Genomic DNA, 24,263 nt, shown 5'->3' on the forward strand with positions numbered 1-24,263 from the left:
TTCAAGAAATACATAATTCTTAATAGATTAATAATTATTTATTAAAAAGATATTATACAGCATTTACATATTTAACTAGATTGTTATGTGCATTAATTTGCATGGGTAAAGTTAAATTATCATTAAACATCATATTCGTATCATAGTTTTTATAGAAAAAAATCTATATAATCTATATAATTTTATTTAGGCATATAATTGATATAATGAACTATTCTATAATTTGAAAATACAGCAGGGACAATAACTATTATAAAAAATTAGATGGGGATCAACCAGATATTACTATTTAATATAGTAATATTATATACTATTTAATAGAAGTAATTGAATTTGTTATTATAACAAGAGAAGCAGCTTGCCTGTATTAATTTTAATTCGTTAAGTGCAGTTGATTATTCCCAAAATTTTTCGAAAACAATTATATTTGCTATGTTTGGACGACCAAAATAAAGAGTATAATATAAGCAAAAACAAATTTTGATAAAAGACCCGGTAGTTAGTAAATTTCTATTGATTAAAAATCTTTGTTCAATGGTACTGATATATCCGAATTATATATTTTTTATTAACAATTATTAACTTTTTATTAATTACGTAAAATAATTTTAAAAGTTTTACACATATGCGATTCTGTATTATGAATTTTCTATCCTTATAAATAAAGAAATAAAAAACATATATTTATAATTATACATTTATATATCAAATATTACATTAGATTAAATTTAATATAGAATATACATATTTTTTTAAATAATCTCAAATAATATTTAAAAAAAATAGCACTATAAATAGGTAGCTTTAAAATAAGAATATACATTGCAATATAGATTCAATAAACGTGAATTGGGAGTACAATTTTCTTTAAATATAATTTTTTATAAAAGATAATAAGTACTGATTTAACTAACTTCTGGGCTTCAAATGATCTTAATATGTAATACCTTTTACAGTTCTGCAATTAACAATTTTACATGTTTATGCACGCATTAAATCTTTAGTAATTTATTTCAATCTCTTGAATAATGAATATTGAAGAATGAATAATTAAAAATGATAAATAAACTGATAATGGTGTTTTACATAACTATAAGTTTGTAAGTTGTACAATAATATTCAGTCATCTTAATGCTGTGTCAGGTCCCTCCTCAATTTGCGTAATTCCATATGATATGTAATATAAGGTTTAGTGTAATGCCTAAAAATCGTATTACCGAATAATCTAGCCATTTTATATGTTCCAATGGACACTGTGATCTACTTTAATGACAAATTTTTTTGTAATCTCACGATCAGTCAAAACCTTTTGAAAATATTTTTTAATTGCAAACGAAAGACATTCGAGAAAAAACTCCATCAACTATTTTAATTAAATACAGGACATTCATTTTATTTATGACCATCTTTACCCCAAATCAAAGCGTGATATTCAACCTATCCGATCTTACATTCTATATAGAAAAAGAATTATGACAAGCATTTATGATGCTTGTAGTCATTTTTAAGTAAACAATTATAAAATATAAAAAATTTATGCCACATAAATATGTACCTTTTAACTGAAAATATTTAAAAAATTTATACAAAGGGAATCTGTACAAATCTGTGAAAATTTATACAAAGGGTCGAATAGGAAATCTGTTCTATAAGTCACACCGAACGCGAAAACATGGGTCATTCATAACTAGTTACAGCTCAATATTAATCCTTTCTCGAGATATGGCAATATATTCCATTGATATTTTAGTACCTTAATGCATTTGAAATTTAATGCAACCAAATAAATATTTATTCATTTAATACTGTTTTATGATGTTTTACTAATTTAGAAGAAAAAAATGTATATATCATATAAGATGTGTTCATTAGCCTAGTATAATAGACAGCTATTTTATTAATCTATAATAGATATTGAACTGTTCTTTTTACATTAAAATGTGGAACACTATTTTTTGCGTTATTTGAAATGTCAACTCCCATGTACATCAAAAATGAAATACCATAACAAAATTATCACCATTACTTATGATCCAATAATATAGATAATTGGTTTTCCTTTTAAATTATCAATCTAAACTATACAAAAGCTCGGATTGCCAATATAATTAAAGATTAATATTTTAATATATCATTTGCTCTGAAATAATTTTAATTCATAATATGTTCTTACTAAAATAAAAAATTTCATTATTATAATATTTAAAATACAGTAAATTTCAAAAATTAAACTAAATTGTTTAAATAATTATAATTAAAAATCTTAACATCTCTTTGATATATTAATTTTGTCTTATGTGTACCAATAAAATTATTTAATGGTTTTGATTTAAAATTATTGTAACTAACTATTGAAAAGATACTAACTGTCAAAAGGATGTCATTTAACTTGCAATTTCTACTGCAAACTTGAGGAATAACTCGTATTATAGTACATCCTGTTTGTATAATTCTCAGATCTCGGTTAAACATCAGATGAAATGGAAATGCTTGACAAAATGTTGCTGGACTCACTTTTGGTTCTTTAAAATAAATGATGAGAACATTATTAAAAGCGTGTTTTATTATATTAACTGATTAATACTAATCATGTTTTAAGTAAAAAAAAAATATATATATATATATATATATGTAGAACTAATTATTAATAAATATTGATTTAAGAAATTTATAATATTTATAAAATTGTCATATAAATATATATATTTTTTCATATAAATATAGATTAAAATTATTGAGATAAATATAAATCACTAATAAAGAATAAACTAATAAAGAACTAAATAGCGTAATAGAAAAAAAAACTGTTTATCAAAGAGAACAATTTATCCAACTATCTCCTAATATATTTGCTGTACCATTTTTAATTTATAAAGTAATAATGATAATAATATGAATATTTATTCATATACGACAAATAATATTCCAATAATAAAAATAGTTGCGAAAAGAAAATGAATATAACTTACCAACAGATAGACATTCAAGGTCAGTAATCGTTGGTTTAATAGCAATTCCAGGATATGACTGTTCAGTAATAAGGAACTGTACATGATCACATTCCACTTTTGTTTTCAATATTTGCATATCTATATCAGTGCCATGTAATTTCTTTGCTACCGTCTATTGAAAATCATACATATACTTGAATATAAGATAAATATATTAAAATACAACTGAATAGAACTAAATAAAATACTTCTTATATCAGTATTACATTTATAATTTTGAATATATATAGATATATATTTACGTATGTATTACAAATTACATATATATTCAAATACTTTTCATGATCATTAATAAAGCAGAATTCTATCAACACTAAATTCTTTATTTTATAAATGCATTCTAATGTTTTCTGTATGCAGTATAAGTATATATTTTTGAAAATGCTATTAAATATTTTCAAATAATATGTATAACTAATTTTGTATTTTGTAGATATGACTATCACTTGTATGAATACATCAACCATAACCGATTCGTAAAGGACAAAGTAAGACAGGATTGAGAAAATAATTTGTTCAATTTTTACAATAAAACCGATTATGAGTTTGACGATGGCATTGCATATATAACTAAATGGTATATATTAATAATAATACAAAAAATAATAATAATTGCTAGAAAATAATAACACCTGAAAATAATAACACCTGAAAATAATTTAAAGAAAATCTTTCAAAAAAAAGAATTTTGTGATCAATGTAAATTGCGAATTTAAAACGAAGTGTGGATATTTAACACAACTAAAAACATCCACTGAGTATCGGATGCAGAACATTCGTACTAAGAAGAGAATAATAATCAATTACTAAATTCATAATAAGATTGATAGATTCAATAAAGAAATTACATTTTTCCCTATCAATACAATTAAAACAAAACTCTTAATAATAATACGATTATGGTATCAAAGAAAGAAAACACAACAGGGTAGTTCAGTAGATGACTGCGAATTTTTGTTCAAAGTATCCTTACAGAAGAAATAAAGAGAAAGCGCAAGAGCGCACAGTTTACCCGACTAATCTGTCAAAAGCAAGGCTATAAGATCGTTTATGAGTCGAAAGTGTTTAAAAAAATAACTAATGTATTATTTCTTCATTTTATATTTTATAAATATCCAAGGATCATATCTTTTTGACATATTTTAAAATATTTAAATTTTAAAATAAATTTGTTTATTACTTTCAATAATTTCGAGGAAAATATTGTGTAATAAATACAAATTGTAATTTTCACAAATTAAGTTTTAAACAAACTTGTTTGATTTTGTTTAATCATAACAAAATTAATTATGAATTTGTTATAATAATAAATTAATGTTAATCTTGTTATTATTAAGAAGTTAATGAAAATTTTCCATTATTTTTATTTTATAGTAAGTTTTTCTCTTTTACAGTTTTATCAATTTGATGAACGGCTTAGTATGTACAATTACTTCAATTATCCAAATGATAATATTGACATAGATTGAATACCTCTTAAATAAGAAGAAAGTATATGAAATCTTTCGATGTTGAACAATGTCATAACATTCATTCGTGTTTCCATATGTAATTTACACCAATGCCATTAATGGAACAAATGCAGATACTGATTTATACAATGTGGACCATATTAATTGATGTTACCTAGTCCCTATCAATTTCAATAATCATAAAGCGGTAATGTGAAGTCTTTATAATGTTTTATCAAACTATTTTTTATATCTTATTCTGATAATCTTAGCAATCAACAAAGATTACCAGAGTAATCCGGTACCTGACTAAAATAAAAATGGAATTGCAAATAAAACTTAAGTAGATCAATAAAAAAAATCAATTCTGTATGCAACTTATATATCAGATTATTACAATACTACTGAAAATTGATCTTACAAAAATATTCATAATGATCAAAAGAAACAATCAGGAAAAAATTACTTCATAGTTATTTTAATTTTCATTGTGATAATTCATAAAGTTAAGTTTCCTTATATAGCGCTAAAATGTTATCGTTTTCCTCATGTTATATTATTAGAAATGGTTTTTCTATTATTTTTTAACTTCTTACGATTGTTAACATATCTGTCAATTTTACTTTCTAACTAATTGTAGTATGATGAAAATCCTGTTGTTTTTATTTAAGTTTATAATATACTTCTTTCACAATTTAAATGAATATTTTTATTCAATTATAATAAATTGAACGAAATATTTTATACTATATATATTCTATTCCAATAATATTAATTAATTTTATTTTAAAAAATTCAATTTAATTGTTCCCAATGCTAATGGGAATCAACAGTGAATAAAAAATAATTAAAATTAGATTAAAATTAATATTATAAAAAAATTAAAACCATATAAATGTTACCTTAACAATTCCAATAACAATATACTCCAACCCTGGGCGATCCGAGTAATAATGAAGAATAAGGGCTCCGTCTTCTGATCTTTCTGTGCACCTAAATGATGGTGCTCGCATCCCTGGATACAGAGTTCCCAAATGATCATGAAGAGCATCCAAATTCTTTAAAATCATATTGAAAAAATACATATTTATTTTTCAATAACCATAAGTGAATCCTATGAAAATATATTTTTGTATACTAAGAAAATGTATTTCAGATACATTATTTTATCTTTATTTTTATCTTGTGTTAAAATTAATCTGCATTAAAGGATTAGAAAACTCCTTCGTCTATATTCTAAAAAATACCTGCTAATTTTATTTTAAAAAATCACATATAGAATAAATAATACAAGAGCTTAACATATTTACATGTGGAGGCTTAATCAGTATAATTTTAAATATATAAATCAATGTTATGGTATAAATATTAGTAAAACATTCTAAACAATTACAAAGGATTTTTCATACAAAACTAAGAAATTATAATTATATAATAGGAAATGTTTTGGGAGAAGGAATTATACAATTACCTTAAATTTTATGAATATATATTATATTCTATTTTTTTTTATTATCGAAAAGAAAGTTAAAAATACAAATTAAAGTCAAAGATATAATATACGTCTATTTTTATTTGCTTTTTGATAAATACTTAAAACATAGAATTCGTGAATTTACAATAAATGCCATTATACTAGTTTTTTACGATTTTAAAAATAATTGTTTAATGAAGTTAAATTATGAAATTTATATTCCAACAATATTCAATATAATTTATAAAATTTTATTTTTTTTAATACAAAAATGACAAGTGTGCGTATAAGATTTATGTAGTGCATGTGCGCAAAACAAAATATTAGGATTTTTCACTCGCAAAAGGTACTGTATTTTATCCTGTTATTATAAATCGAAGTGAAATCATTGAAAAATTATTCCGTAATATATAGAAAGTATTTTATTTATTTTTAAAGGGTTACATACATTCGCAGGGCATATTCGAGCGACCTTTTACTTCCCACTCATCACTTCTTTATGATACGATCATAATAATTTACATATATTTATTCCTCTATTACTACTTTACATATGTTAGTTACTATATTTAATAAAAAATAGAAAATTATTGAACTTATTAAAATATACCTATTAAATGACAGTAATATTGTTGTTTATCACTGACATCGTAGATGACTTACCCAAGAGCAATGTTTTAAATGGTGGTCATAGGAAGACTTGAGTAAGAGATTTTTAATTTTATATACATGGTGTAACACAACCGTAATACTTATAAAACAACATTTGAAATGATAAAATAATACAAATTATAGTTACAAATAAATCCATGGAAGAAGTTTGCAGCGTTAATAATGAGATTTACATTAACCGTATATAAGCATACATGGAAAAATTAATTTTTCTTAAATTTAAAGAAAATGACAAATTAACTCAAAATTGTAATGTTGAATAAATACAGGGAGAAAAGGAAAAGTGAATATATTGGCTTTATTTTATTTGAATTATATCAATTGGCTATCGATTTCCTGACAGTTACGTTGTATTAGATATGTCAAAAATTAAAACATTTGTCCAAATACAAACATATTACATTTGCTTTATGCGAAAGCTAGCTTTAAGACAACACGTCTGCTGAATAAAGAAGCATGGCTAGGATACACAAAATACTTATAGATAAAGAAAAAATAGAATTGTAAGTTGATAGATAAGAAATATTTACAGTTTAATAATACTCAAGATACTCTTGTAAGTTTTATAAACTAAAACTAACAATAGGCTGTACAGCAATCCCGACAAAGCTGATTTTTTAACGGTTCAACATAATGTATTTAGAACGAGGAATAAAATTGCTAGCCTTCAAGAATAACCATATAAGAAATGATGTACATGCTTGTATAGTAAAAATATTATCAAGTGCCAAAGTACATGAAGATAAGAACCAGAAATGAGAAACATCAACAAAAAAAAAAAAAAATTGAACCCCTGTGGACATCACCAGCAGCAATCAAGCCAGAAATAACAGTCACCATGTTCCCACATTATACTACAGTTAAATTAACTATAAAAATAACACTCTGTACAAGGCTAATTTTTATTTAAAAATATATGGTAACATAAGTAGTCGGTAAAATACAAATATAAATTAATTACATAAAAGAAAATTTATAAAAATAGCCGGGTTACATACATAATTACATAAATATATTATAGACTAAATTGTGTATAAAATTGAGTGATAATTTGTTATATATAATTAGCAATTTTTAAAAATTTTATTATTAACATCTAGTGCTTACGATATTATTAACCTCTAATGTTAGTTATTAAATTCAATCAATTACTGGATAAAAGCGACATACTCTTTCGGTATGGGATACTTTAAATTACTGATTTACCAATATATAATATTTTATTTACGTTGAATTTTTTCTTCTTGGTATTCTAGTCTGCAGCTCATTAAATTTTTGCCATCATCAAAGGGGAATAATAAAAGTTTTTAAATTTTATATTTAACAAATCGTTGTAAGCATTAAAGGCTTTAAAAAAACAGAGACGGAATAGGAAGGAAAGAATTCGATATCACATCTGGTACATTAAATGGCTTCATTGGTCGTGTCTTGTCTGACTTATCTCAACCTACCGATTATACGTTGACGAGTAATGGCGATGGCTGAAGTTGACAAACTGGAAAATGGAGTCTGCTACTTCTCGTAACACGTCGAACGACGTGACCTCGACGAAGTTTATTTTACATCTTATCCTGATTGCCCCGACAAATGATGCGGCGACCAAGGGTTAGTTACACGCTGGTGGACAGACGGGACTATCGATCGATTTAGATCAACTAATCTGGAGTATGAGCCATGTGTACGACTATATATACGCTACGCATTAGGCATGTGCAGGAGTATTCAAGGCTCACTCCTTTCTGTACTTGATTTATTGTTCACCGAAGATACTTAATTTGTATACGCACTGCTCGCTATAACCAAGTATTATGTTAAATATTGCGTTTCGCAGTCATAATATGAATAACATAAAAGATCGCAATATTCGATATAGTAATGTATCAATCTATGTTTGCGGTTGCTTTCGTACTTCGGTCGCAAGTGTATTCAGCTGTTTTTCTTCCGTTACAAATTCAATTATAAAACAAAGAAGCAAATATAAATGCGATTTTGCACATACTTTTTTAATTTTTCTATAATGTAAAAAAAACTTTTTTAATTTAAATATTGAACTATTAATGTTGTATGACGTAAAAGAAAAAAGTGAAGAAAACAATTTTAAATTTTAAATTGAAAATTTTACTAAACAGCTTAAGCTTTACATGTATTGATTATAAATTTACCTAATAATGATATATATTAAATTTGTTCAAATCAATGCTAAAATACAAAAGAATTTTATTAAGAAAAACACTCGTAATATTTGTATTAAAATTCATGATAAACTCAAACATAAGTTTAACATACTTCACTCTAAGCCAATATGAATGTATCAAATAGGGCTATAACAAATAGTTATTTAATGTAATATGTATATTTATATGACATGATTATAATTTGTTTCTTTTAACACAGTTTATGAACTTGGCTTAGTTTCTTTATCATATTTAAAAAATATAGGATATAAATAAAATTAAAAAGCACGCCTGTTTGAAAATTAAAAGATCTCTAGATATAATTGACTAAATACGTTACTGGGTTAACTAGACTTCAAAATTTCAAAAATATGTATTTCGGATAATTCAATTCACTACGCAAAATGCGAGAATTTAATGGACTAGTTTAGGGTATCAAAAATTTCAGCAGAAAAATATATTTTTTGTAGTTATTTTTGTAGTTATTATTAAAAGTATATTTTGTCTATATAGGTTCGTACATCTTTCCTAAATTCTGTATTTTCATAAAATTATACAAATCAATTAAAGTAATTAAAAGTATTGAGTTTATTTATTCATAATTATTTTGTTACAGCTATATCTTTAGATATATAAATTACGTTCATAATAACATTATCAAATAATTGCAAAAATAAAAACTTTAATGTAATTAAATGAATTTATTTAAGAAAATTGAGTATTTGTAAATTTTTAAACAATTTGAGTAAAAAGACAGAAAATTTTACAAGAAAATTTTTTTTTTTAAATGAATGCTGTTTATTAGAAAATTATGAAATTTTTATACAATTGAAATTCTACTCCACTAAAATTTTTAGCTCATTTGAACAGAAACTTTGAATGTTATAAACTGTCATACCTGTAGAAAATCCCTTGGCGTAGCTCCAAGGACTTGAAGAATTTTATCATAGCCGGAATCTTGACAGAATTCAAAAAACATTCGACCAAATAGTTCAAGAATTTCATTAGCTGGTATATCTATAAATACATAATACCTTCCATTATGTTCCCATGTTATATAAATTATATTTATACTATTACTTTATTGAAATATACTATTTTAATGCTATTAATAATTCTATTAAATGAATGAATTAATAATAAAATAATTTACATGTATAAAAAATATTATGGATTTTATATTTTCAAGAAATCTTGAACAGTATCTTAAGTAAACAAATTTGTGAATGAACTCTCTTTTAGACTTTAATGATTCAAAAATTGTTTTAAACATATTTAATATTTAGAAAGGCTAGCATTGTAGAGTTCAATACTAAATTAAACATTCGAATAATTAAAATAAAAAAAAATTTAATACAATCTCAGTAAAAACTAAATTTAATTTATTCTATGCCTCGTATCACATTTTAACTATTTCTTTTTAGACATCTCTCTCTCTCTCTCTCTCTCTCTCTGTCTCTTCTATCTATCTATCTAATTCTCTTTCTCTGTGTATGTACATACGTATAAATAAAGAAAAAGGTTTTGTGATAGTATGTTTCTCAGCTAAATAAACTACTCGATTAAACAGTTGTAACCAATTAGTATTATTCAGGATAATGAATTAGCTATTCCAGTCTTTTGGCAAAATATGATCGGTTTTCTTTATGTTTGTAAAATATAAAATTATCTATATTTGTAAAACTCTAATATTTTCCAAGTATCCTTACTAGCATGAATGCTTTTATAACAGAATAAATGAGATTAGTATTTTAATTGTACGATTAAAGATTTTGTAATGTTTTTAATACATACTGAGTCGGTTAACAGCAGCAGCAATAATATTGTACGTAACTTCATCATCATAAATTTGGCGTACTAAGAATTGGCCTTCCATGTTGACAGATGCATCCTTTCTATGTAAACAATGATAAGTTTTTTTTTATCGATATACTATTGATAATTAATATAATAAAATTACGTAGCTAATATTAAAGGGTAAAAATAATTCTTTTTATATTAAAACTTATTTGGGAAACATAGCTTCTACAAAAGAATTGAATTTACTAAAAGTAATAATATTCAAAATTTTATGATAGCTTTTAACAAAAAGATAAGACAATATAAGTATTAATTTTTGTAATTAAACAACAATAATTACACATAATATTATTGATTGTATGAACAATATTTATAATCTATAGATTTAAATACTTAATTTAAAGTACGTAAAACATATTAAGATATTTAATACAGGTACCAATCTATTTTTTAGTAGTATATTGTGTTTTTATTTGACAAACTTTATAACTTTCTCAAGTATTAAAAAATTATTGTTGAAATTGTACCCTCATCCATTCAATATATTTTCGTAGATACGAATAATGTAGTCTTTACATTTTTTAATACTTTTTAAAACATCCTGTTAAAAATAGTATAAAATTCTACCTAAATTAATGTTTTACATACAACTTAAATATCTCTTAATTAGAATTATAACATTCTTCAAAATTTTTAATACAGTTAGTTATTATGCATATCCTATTATTTAATATAAAATCTTCTACAATATAAAATTTATTAACAATACATTTAGATTTATTGAAAAAATATTGATTTATTTTGATATTATGAATAATAAATAATGAAATTTAAATACTTATTTTCTATAAATTTTAAAACAATATTGTAAATGACAAATCTATAATGCATTTTTCAAGCGTTATCTTAATTATTTAAGTTCTTTTTTATTTTATTTTCTTCAACTTTTATTTATGTATTTCTACTATTTAAATTGTTACATAAAAAAATTGTATTAATCAATTCAAAATAAACTATCTTAAAATTTTATAATATTTTTTTAACTAACTTAAAATAAAATTTTAATTAAAAATACAAGTAAAACTCAATTTAAAATAAAATTTAGAATTCAATGGAAAGATAAAATAGTCATTTAAATTTTACAAAAGGGACCTTACATTTGAAGTTTTTTATTATAATATTATACATTAATTTTAATAATGCTAACTAATAAAAAAATTAGAAAATGTTTGAAAACTAAAGTCATATGTATTAAAGAAAATGTATTAATGGAGAATATTACTTAAGTAATATTACTTATGCAGATATGTAAGTGTACATTATGTACACTAATATACATTATGTACATTATATACACATTATGTATGTACATTATAAACAATCTCTTTTTAATTAATATGTTCATTTAATATATATAATAAAATTGAAAATACTACTTTCTAAGAAAAACTTTGAATTATACAGTTTCTTTATAGCAGAATAAATTAGATTTGTTTTATTATATTAAAACAATAAAATGTTCTTATTTACTAGTTCTTATCAACCTGACATTATATATCCGTTCTAAAAAATTAGCTTCAAAATCTAACAAATATTTATAGTAAAATAATCATTTAAAATAACAATTTATTAACATATTATTTTAATTTTACACAATTTTATCTAAAAAATTTATTGAAAACCTCTTACATAATTTTTACAGGTATAATTATACATATATGTTATTATTGACGGAATTTATGTAAACTTATAAACGGTATTTATGTAAATTTTTACATAAATACTACATATGTAAAAGTATTAAAGTTTTGTATATATAGCTTCAAAAAAAATTTTCATCGAGTTTGTTACATGTCTAATGTAAAAAATCAGCTTTCACATAGCAAATATTGCTTTATACAAAAAGAAGTTGAAATTTTAGAAATTTCATTTGTATTAATACTGATTTCAGTTATGTTTTTAAAATATCCACTCTCTTATAGATAAAATTTAATGTTAAAATTAGTTATTGAATTCCTTAAGAAATGAGAAACATGAAACAAGAATAAAAGATATTCTCTCCCAAGTTAAAAAATAAAATAGAAAATTAAAGTTTAAATAATAAAATAAAATACTACTTTTTATATTGGTATAAATTTAAATTCGACCAGTTGTGCATTTAATGCTTGTACCTGCAAAAATGTATAATGGAGGGATATATATTTGATGATTTATTCATTGATTTTTTTATTATATCAATTTAGTCTTTATGTCAGTTAAAACTCTATAAATTTATGTACTGTGATAATACTTTACTGCCTTTTAGTGATTTAATATTGTATTAAATTGTCATCCTTTAAATAACTTTCTTTGATGTTCAAAACGAAATAGCATTAAAAATATTGAAATATGGAATAGAGAAAAAATTCGAAATTATCGGTTAAAAATAATCTTATTTTATTCAAAGAATACCTGTTGATAATTATAAGACATTAAAAAGAACTATGAAGCTTCATACTGATTCTAATGCATTGTGTTTCATAATAATCATTGAACTTCACTAAATAAATTTTAAAAACTCACTCATAAATTCATTTATTTATCTTATAATTATAACTTTACTTTATTAACGTAAATTTAATTCAATAATATTTAAGTAAAACGTCGATATTCTTATTTGAGTCATTTTTATATTTTTATATTTTTGTATATATAAAATATATTTCTTGTTGCACAATGCACAAGTATGCATCTATTGCATTTTACTAACTATATAAGACTATTAATTATATCTTAGCAGAAATTATGTTTATATTTTATTTTAATGGTAATGCAGTACATTATATACATTGTGAATCAGATTGGGCAATGTTGATATAGTAAATTCGACAGAAGTATAAATTATAAAGAATTGTGATTAATCTTTTTATAATTACATACATTTATGAGTACAAATTTGTTTCAACAGTATTTATAAGATAATTATAATATCAAGATCATACGCTTTATTTTATAATCAGATAAACTAAAACGAATAGTTGATTTTATTTATTTAATATGTAAATTTTATATATTGATTCAGCCATTAAAAACAAAAAACAGAAAATTATTCTCTGAAATATGTTTGAAATTTCTCAATTGAATTTTATTTCAATTGAAAAATAAAGAATGTATCCTTTTAAAAAATGAATACGTTTTTAAAGTTATTAAAATATCAAATAAATTTAAAAAATTTCATAATTATATTTGATACATATCAGATTTAGAGATATAAGCTATAAGAATGTTAAATTAATATCAATGTATAATTGTATAATTATATTCTGCCTTATTACACTATTTCTTTCGACTGAATAAAATATTAGAAATTAATAATTAGCATATTTAAATATTGTTGAATATTTTAATTTAAGGCCTTTTAAAAATAAATATTGTAATATCAAATATCAAAAGATAAATTTATATCATAATATTTATTTTTGAAGTTTAATTTTATATAATATTAAAATTCAATTAAATATATTGAAACATAAATATTTTTCATTTTATTTAAATAATATGTTAAGTTAATTAGGTAAAAATTAAAAAATTAAGATAGCTGAAGTATCAAATTTTGTGAAGGAAAAAAAATTAGTGGTTACACATAAGTAATTTCTATTATTGTCAAAAATTTGCAAAATTCAATAAAATCGACACGAACATAAAAATATTTTTTTAATCAGTGAATAACTTACTTTATATCTTCCCATGTTTCGTTACCGAATGTCTTCACTACTAAAAGCTCTAAAGCATAATTCACAAAACCGTACTGCAAAGAAAAAAATGTTTAATTTAACAATTAAAAATGAGATGATAAAGTGTAATTTTTGTTATTAAAAGAAGCCTTAAGAGAAACCGTATATTAATAAAAATATACACTTATATCTCCTCCTAATTTGAATAATAATTGCATTACGTACCATAGTGTTTGAATACAATCAAATTGTTACTAAATTATTAATCTTGATAAATGTTATTAACATACTACCGATGTATTGTAATTATCATTTATAAAAAAGAGATGAAGAAACAACAGCGATATTTATTTCTTACACGCGTAACGTGAACTGCACAGGTAGCAAATTCATTCAATACAGTGTTAAGTATCGATTTTCTTCGGCGACCTCACGTACAATCCAGTAGCGCCGTCTGTGTAAAAATTGAGAAATTCGAGACTAAAAAATGAGAAGACACTTGGTACTATCAGTACTTGATAATATCAGTATATTATCGTGGGTAAACTATAAAATAATTTTAATGATAAAACAAGCTAATTGTTGATCATTACTTCTTCACTATTTTACAAATATTTTATAATATTTCTTTTATCACAAATAATCTAACATAAACTTAATTCTATTTAAATAATTTGTAGCCACATTTTTTATTTAACACATTAACAATTATTTATAATATAATTCGAAATTATTATTAATTAGCAGCGTATCAAATTAAAATATTATTAATTTATTATCAACAAACATGTATTTAAAAACAAAAATGTATATAAAACTGATTTTCACTAAAATTTTAACATATGTATATGTTAGTGTAGATATTAAGTGAATAAATATTATATTTGTGCTTACATAGAAATTATTATAATTTTTTATTCTAAAAGATATTATATATATATATATATATATATATGTATATATTTATTTATTTATTTATTTTGAATTTTAATTCCACTTATAAATTTGGTTAAAATAAACAATTTTTAATAACCATAAAACAAAGAAATCACTTACCAACTTTTTTAAATATCTATATTTTGTAAATATTTTTTAAATTTATAAAATATAGGATATTGAAATATAATAGATATTATGGGATATATAAAATATTTAGAAAAATCTTTTCTACATAAATTTTAATGAAATAAAGCGTAAAATTTTTACTAAAAATACACGTAAAAAATACATTACTGATTAAAAAAAATTAAAATAAATAATATTTTAATATATTAGCTTGGTTATTTTATTATAATGCATAATATAATATTCTTTAAGCTTTTTAAATATTTACGAAATATTTGTTTAAAACATGTAGATCAATTTGACATTAAATTGATTTGATGTAGATTATATATAAAATTCAATTTAATATTTAGCATTCTACATATAATTTTTAAAAATAGATAACCTCAACATTTATTGATAATAATAAAACTCACGATTAATAATTCATATTGGATTTATATAAAGTTTAAATATTACACTAACTTGAAAGCTTATGAAGAATTACAATAAAATTACGATAAAGTGAAGAGGTTTAATGCTTGATAATCAACTAAATTTAGACCACGGAAATGTTTGAAGATAAACTTCAAATCTAACATAAATTAAAATTAACTTAAAATGTAGTATCATAAGTAATGTCATATTAACTCTAAGTAGTAAGTAATCACTGTCATATTATCATGATCTTATGTATATGCTATAAAATTATCTCAGCATTAATGGCCATTTTAATATCCATTATCAGTTTAGGTTTATAAAGTAACAGCTATTATCAACAAAAATCTATCTAATGCATACCTACGTGAAATGTATAACTTAAAAAAATTTGTATATTTGACTAATGGAAAGTTGTGATAAATCGGGATATTTTTAATTATCAATAGTATCATCAATAGCTAATTATCAATAGTAAAGGTCACCTCCATTAATAGATAAAAAATTTTATTGGTATGAAATTTAATAGTAGAGGAAAGGCTTAATAGAACCTTATACAAAACCGTATACTAAATAGTACAACAAAAATAGATGAACAATTACAAGGAAAACTGTTTAAAAATCCAACATAACATAGAAGATATATTCTATATTATGCAGACATACATACACACATATATATATATAAATATGCACATACGACAAAAAGGTTATATTTAAATATATAACAAACACATCTACAAACTCACATACATGCATAAATATACAATTAGAAGATTTCAATATTTTAAATTTTAACAATAATTATTGCAATATACGTGTGCGGATCTATGTGTGTACGTTTATTTATATATTTAAATATATTTTAAAATTTTATACTAAAATTTTTATTTTATATTCAATTATACTTTATTTGATATTGACTAATTTTAAATTATTTAATATAGCTAATAAATAAATCATTTTGGTTAATAATCTTAGAAGAATTTACTTATTAATTATATATCTTATCGAATTATTTATCATTGTTCATAATTGTGCAAAAATTAGAGATTAATAAATGTTAATATTAGTTTACGCTAATACATTAGAATGACAAGAAAAAACTAATCGTTAAGTACTATGAAAGTATAATTTTCTTTATACAAAAATAATAATAAATTAATTACAAATGAAAGATTAATGGTTCCCTTTATTTAACCACTAAACTGAAAAATTAAAAAATATTTATTACTGTTTATCATTTATATAACAGTGCAATAAGTATTTTTCTTCAATTTGTTTAACTTTTAGATTTCAATGTTCATTATAAACTTCCTGGTCGAAAATTATCAAGATTCAAAAATTTTGAAACCCTTCCAATAGATTTATGTTACTTATAATATTTTTATTTTATAAAGTTATATTCTTTTAAATAATTTTCAAAATCTAAAATGTATTAAGTACATGAATAGTATTAAAGACAGGATTATATTATTCATTTTATATATAAAAAAATATTATAAAGCGATAATATTTTTTAAATAATTGTAATTTTTAATTTTCGTAAAATTTTTAATAATTTTTTATCATGCTGTGTTAAAAAACAAATCAATCACTGGTAGAAACTGATGAAGTAAACATCTTTTTATAAAAAAAAAAACAAAATGTAATAATGTTTTTAAAATTTTACATTAATATATAAAAATTTCAATTAAAAATTATTTCATATATAATATAATGATTATTAACTTTATTCTAAAATTACTATTATAATGGTAAAGTAATTAATATTAATTAGCTTAATCATAATTCTTTTGTATCAAATAATAAAAGTCTTAAAATTAGTTTAGTCCTAAATCTTTTGTACGTAAATTTATGTAGAGATATTTTGTATATCAGGTTAATTATACATTGTTTTTAAAAATATTATGTATTTAACCATCATTTTTAATACTAATTTAATTTAGTAGCTATATACAGAGTATAGATATTATTGACAATTACTTAAAGTAATTTTGATATAAACTTAATATATTTAAATTGAAAGATTTACATTTAATTGATACGTCCTATGTGTTGTACACCATCTATTGATTAGGCTGACCTAAATTGAATATTACTACTATGTCAATCGGTTTTGTATATTCAATGATATATTATGTGTGCTCAAGCCTTAGTAATACGTTTATACTTGCATATTTGCTGTGAGGTATATAAATGTAGATATTTGTAACTTTAATGACTTGATTAAAATGCCTGATATTCAAGAGCGATTATAGAATTTTTTATACATTATAAATGCGTAAATTCAATTAAGTATTTATTATATACACCAAACCCCTGAAAAAAGACACCTTCTACTTAAAATATTGCATAAAATAGTTTCGCAAAAAGAAATGCTCTTTGAAAATTTCTTGCGGCTATAAAATAAATAGTATGCTAATAGGAATAAATGCATACAGATATTAAAAAATAGTTTGAGATTTCATGAAGGAAAATTAAGAAAATTAATTGTTCGATCGTGATTTAAATATATAATAATATACACGTGAGTCAAATAGCATGCTTATAATTTTTTTTTGACTTTGGTTTTTAATTATATTTTTGTTTATATTTAAATAAAATAAAAGTCTAACATTTTAAAATGCATGAAAATCATTACTAAATAACTCATGGATTTATTAAACATAATTTTTCTTACATTTAAGTGAATTGATGTTTTCTTTATAAAAAAATCCTTTCTTGACAAATGAGATCACATTACTTTCAATATTATATAAGGAATGATGGTTATATAAGGAAATATAATTATTTCCGACAATTGTTTTTGTATTTTTTTTAAAATATAAATAATTTATTTGTAAAATTTTAATATTTACAATTACAATTAAATTTATAAGAAAAATAACGATAAAAAAGAATAAATCAATTAAATCTGAAAGTTTTTTATTTATTTATAATTTATACAAAATATGTAAAACGCAAATATTTAGAACATGTAATTTAGGAAAACAAGATATACCAGTATCTTCTCAATTCAAGAGAAATAAGTAAAACGATTGAAATCTTGAAATTTTCTATAATCCATTAGTCTAATGTATTGGAATGCATTATGGAAGACATCAAGAAATATTAAAAATATGAAGATAATTTTATTTTTATTAATTTTCAGCACCGTTGGTTTTTTTATATCCGCTGTTATTATAAACGTATAAAAGTAATATTTGATTAATAGAATAATATTTAAATAGTGGCAAATTTAAAGAAAAGAAAAAAAAATTTCTATATATATATATATATTTAACTACATTAAAATATAATAACATAAAATTCAAAATGATGATTATAATATTACCAATGAATGACAAGTTTTTCCAAAATATAATTATTAAACCTAACGCATAGTGCCGATTAACCTTTCATTTCAAGTGTGTAATAAATAATCGATGAATATATCTAAATAGCTTAATACATAGTAATACAGAAAAAATGCAACTTATTCAGTATTAATTATGAATCAATATTTGTTATTAGAGTTTATTAACGATTTTTACTATAAAAAATAGTTTCATTCTATTACCAAAGAAAAAAATTTATTGGAAGATATACCATTAAAATAATTGAATAATTAATTACCTTGCTAATTTTCGAAATTTTTTAATTTTTACGATTTCATAAATCCTATAAGTTTCTTTTAGCTCAAGAAAGACAACTACAACTCAGAAAAAAGAAATGATAATGACGATGACAATGATCGATATCCTACTAAGGCTTACAATATATTAGACATGTTCCACAATACTATATTTTATACAATGCTCATTATCATATGAAAAATATATTATACATCTAATTTATATTCTTACTAAGCATTTTTACATATTGATATGGTATACCCATGATATTTCATCGTGCTATATATATAGTGAAAAAGGCATTTCGCTATATTAATGTATAATAAACTTTTACATAGTAAAATATCGCCAATTATGTCTTATTGTAATTTATTGCTTAATTAAATCAAATAAAAAAAATTTCTTATAATATCTTCTCGATCGTATTACCAAATTATCAAGGTACTGTAGGAGAATACCAATATAAAATACTATCATTCATATTTATTTCTACTGTTTTGGATACATGTTACAAGTTAAATTTACAAATATTACTTCATATTTTTCAAATAGAAAATACTTATTTAGAGTAACATAATTTTATTTAGGATACTTTTTATAATAAATTTATTAAATAACATTAACCATTTATAGCTTTAACAAATATAGATATTGTTAGTGATCTCTTAAGCTATACCAGTCCTTTCTCAAAATTTGTTATTATTGCTCATATTTTTGATAAAGAATAGTATTAAAAATGAAATTATCTGTAAAAAAAATACGAAAAAACTAAAAGAGTGAAATATGTATAATGATTACGATTTTATGTAGAAATCGAAATTGAAAAAAGAAATTATTCTTTTAATAATAAATGAAAGTTAAAAGGAAAAATCGAATAAATGGAATATTCGATTATATCGAATCTTTATCGAACAAATACAAAAATACAAAATATTTACAAAGATAATTTTAAGACAACAATAAAAGTAATACTTCGATTTATAAATAGTTTATGATAAAGAGTAAAGAAAGTAAAATTCTGAGTTATTAAAATTAATTCAGAATTCACATAAAAAATAGTTTATAATGAGGAAGCAAAATGTACAAATGAAAACATTAATTATATGAATTTGAAATAAGTCTAAGGTAGCTATGGAAAGGTAATTAATCAAAAGTGAATGTAAAGAATAAAGAGAAAACTAGAACATAAAATAAATGAAGAGTTGCATAATAGTCCATTAGCAGTAATACTTAATCCTTTATCATCTCCTATTTTTAATTCAATGACAATTATTCTTGTCCTAAAATTTTCCATATTCATATAACGTGCATTTAATTTTCATTGTATTTTGAAAATTATAAATGATAAACTACCATAGTTAATTTCAACAACGTACAACATAATTTACATTAATTAGAATAACGAAAAGTAATCTCGATAATATATAAGTACCTTTGATATTTAAATAAGGATATTATTAAATTTTCAGTTAACTTTCAATTCAATAAAAATAATGAACATTTGATTTTTATTTTTTATACTTAAAATTTCTACTAAAAATGACATTTATTTAATAAATATAAATTTGTATCTTTTATTTAGTTTTGCATTTTTTCATAATTTCAATTTTTCATTTCTTTACGCTTCTTTACTGTTTATCGTTTTCTCTTTAATAATTCTGTAAATCTGATTTATATTTAAATATTATACATTTTCCTTCATTTATTTGCGCCATACCTTCCAAGCAAAATTATATCCCACAAACTATGTAGACTAGAATGGAACAAGCTAGCGGAATTGTAGGTAGTTCTAAAATAAGAAGTACATATGTAAAATAAATATTAAGTACTGCATATTTAGATGCTATATTTAATTACAAAAATCTGCTTACTAATAGAAGAAAGTAAAATAAAAGATATAAATGTAAAAATTAAAAAATAATAAAAAATATATAAAAATATAAAAGAAAAAACAATGTAATAATATATAAAATAAAGCAATATTTTAGAAATGATAAAAGCAAAAATATAAAAAGTCCAGTAATGAAGAAATTAAACAGAAAAGTAAAATATTATATACCAATTGAAATATAATAAATTATACAAAATGTATGATTAAAAATAGGAATATATAAGGTAAATAAAAATAAAAAATGATGTAAAAATGAAGTTTAAACAAAATATGTTAGTTGGATCTGTAGTGCCGAAATATATTTATAGAAATACATTTTTATAAATTTTTAAAGCTAAAAAAATCTTAAACAATATTGAATTTGTTATCATTACCCCAGTATAATGTTTTTCAATATGAGACCAATTCAATTTATTAACAATTTTAAGAAATCGTCGATTAATACTCCACACCTAAGTATTGATTTCATAAGCTCCTAATATATAAATCTTGCTTTATCCAAATGTAGGTCTTGGAAGTGATGAAATTTTTCATGCACATCATCTGCGTATGCTTGGACATAATTTTGAATTTCATGTAGTTAATTTCAGTATATTGAAGGTGGCCGGACAGCATACCAGAAATGACAAATATCCCAGTTGTTATATCTTCATAATGTAACACATTCAGTATAAACAAATATAATACAAAAAAAAACATTAAAAATTATTATAAGAAAGATTAAAAATTATTGATAATATAAATAAAATGTAATTTGAAATAACAAAAACCATGTCTAAACCAAGATATATAAATTATATACAATTAAAAAACACAATATAATACTTTCTGTCTTTTCTTGTAGATAGTCATTTTATTATTGATAATAAATATTTAACATAACTATAAGCTAATTTATTTTATTTTATTCGTCTTGAAATAAGAATATACATTAATAAAAGACAATTTTTATGACATTTTCTTAGAATTATATTTATATCCCAATATAATGATTCTATTATTTAATTTATTTATGTATGTTGTTTTAAATATATGTTTAAAAAAAATAATTTTTTTTTAGAGAGGTATAATCTGTATAACCCAAATATTACCTTCTACAATTTCAAAATATTTCAAATACAATGAAAATTTACAATGAAAATAATAAAAATATAATGTAAATTCAAATTAAGTCAACTGAACTGTGTTAATTAAAATAACTTAACACATATTTTAATTAACTGGATAAACCATCTATAGAAGTCTATAGAAGTCTGTATTAATATGGTTATTATCTTTTATAATCTGGATTATGTCAGTAGCTGGAGATATACTTAATTAATAGCAAATGAATATCATTATATGGAAATACACTATCACTTTTACCGTAAAACATAAATTCAATTTAATCAATGCTATGCTACATACATTTCTATTGTCACATTTTATAAAACAATTATTACTGAAATTGCTATCCCGGGAATTAACATAATTATAATACATAAACACAATGTAAGTACCTTTTTTTACATCAATGCAAGAATAAAATAGTATAAATATTCTTAGAATAAAAAATTTAGAATGTGTGTAACTTGTCGTTAAGTTCATTTTTCAAGATTTTTATATGACTAAATATATAAATTACTATTTAGAATCTAATTATATAACAGTATTACCAAATTATTCCAAACTTTATATATTTAAACAATTATAAACCATTTTAATAAAATAAAAAATAAAATATAAATTTTTCACTGTTTCATATAACTATGTAAAACAGTTTATTAATAAAATGATAATCTTTTATTATTTGTAAATAGAAGTTTAATATTAAATAATATGAAATACAAATTGAAATAAATTTTAAGAAAACTATATCATTATTTAGAACATCTAAATAAAATAACAGAATATTGAATGCAAATTATATGGTATAAATATTCAAATTTACGGAGGCAAAATATTAAAATGGATGACCATTGGTACTAATTTAATTAAAACTAATATACTCCTTTTTGAAGAATGATAATAAGCAATCAGCATTATGATTTTGTAAAACTCAGAATTATCATCTTAGAAAATACACTAGGCTTGTATTGCTATATTCCACTACTTACATGCATTGTTTGGCAAACATGCCATGAAGTGAAATTGTATTCACCATTATAGAATTAATTTTAATTGAAAATCTAAAAAATCAAAAACAAATATGTTTGTCATCATCTATTAATATAATATATATTTTTGAGATATTTATATTTACATAATAATTAAATACATTAAATATTTATCACATTAAACAAATATATATATATAGTGTAGATATAACATTTTTGCATTGGAAAAATACATGTCAGAGCCCATTCAAGATAATAGCATTTTACCCAATAACTACATCTAAGCTACGGAAACTCCATGCTAAACAACAGTATCTGGATATGAAAGTTTGATTTAATAAAATAGATATTTCAGCACAAAAGAAAATAGATATATTTTAATACACATGAATGACACACGCATTGCTTCATATTCTTTTATGTACCTCATAATTCGATAGATATATTTTAATACACATGAATGACACACGCATTGCTTCAATTACATAACCTAATAATGTATTTACAATTCTAAAGTCATTGAATTAAAAAAATCTTTTGACTTTCACAAATTCTAAAACAGTTGGAATAATATTTTTATATTTAAGACTGATCTTATAAAAGACATTTCATATATTAATATAGCAATTTAATTAAGAAAAATTAATTTAAAATCAATTTAAAAATTAATTTCATTTTAGTATTCATTTTTGTAAGTAAATGTGTGCATCAAGAAATGTGATTAAACTCATTATGTGTAGTTAATATAATCAAATTGATAGTCTCAATAGTATACAGATATTGCAATAATATATTTTGTAATTGTACATTTATATATACACAAAACAAATAATTATTTTCAAACAACTTGTATTTTTTAAGATGTATTATCCGATTACAAAA

At 21.8% G+C, this 24,263-nt stretch overlaps 1 protein-coding gene across 2 annotated transcripts in view; it reads right to left on the reverse strand.

Annotated features, from left to right (window-relative positions):
• Nucleotides 1-14,597, reverse strand: part of Gycbeta100B (guanylate cyclase soluble subunit beta-1-like) — a 33,883-nt gene extending 19,286 nt beyond the window's left edge. Inside the window, exons 1-7 of one of the 2 annotated variants that reach the window (XM_011501088.1) lie at nucleotides 14,521-14,597; nucleotides 14,296-14,369; nucleotides 10,577-10,677; nucleotides 9,681-9,799; nucleotides 5,365-5,520; nucleotides 2,970-3,123; nucleotides 2,368-2,522 (exon numbers count right to left, since the gene is read on the reverse strand). In XM_011501088.1, coding sequence (XP_011499390.1) covers nucleotides 2,368-2,522; nucleotides 2,970-3,123; nucleotides 5,365-5,520; nucleotides 9,681-9,799; nucleotides 10,577-10,677; nucleotides 14,296-14,369; nucleotides 14,521-14,523 — 762 coding nt within the window. In that variant the 5' untranslated portion in view covers nucleotides 14,524-14,597. Of the gene's footprint in view, nucleotides 1-2,367; nucleotides 2,523-2,969; nucleotides 3,124-5,364; nucleotides 5,521-8,059; nucleotides 8,418-9,680; nucleotides 9,800-10,576; nucleotides 10,678-14,295; nucleotides 14,370-14,520 lie in introns of those variants that run through there. The other variant, XM_011501089.1, reaches the window with a different exon arrangement.
• Between the last annotated feature and the right edge of the window lie 9,666 nt (nucleotides 14,598-24,263).

Source organism: Ceratosolen solmsi, unplaced genomic scaffold, assembly GCF_000503995.2.
Source record: "Ceratosolen solmsi marchali unplaced genomic scaffold, CerSol_1.0 scaffold57, whole genome shotgun sequence".
NCBI classification, from domain to species: Eukaryota; Metazoa; Arthropoda; class Insecta; order Hymenoptera; family Agaonidae; genus Ceratosolen; species Ceratosolen solmsi.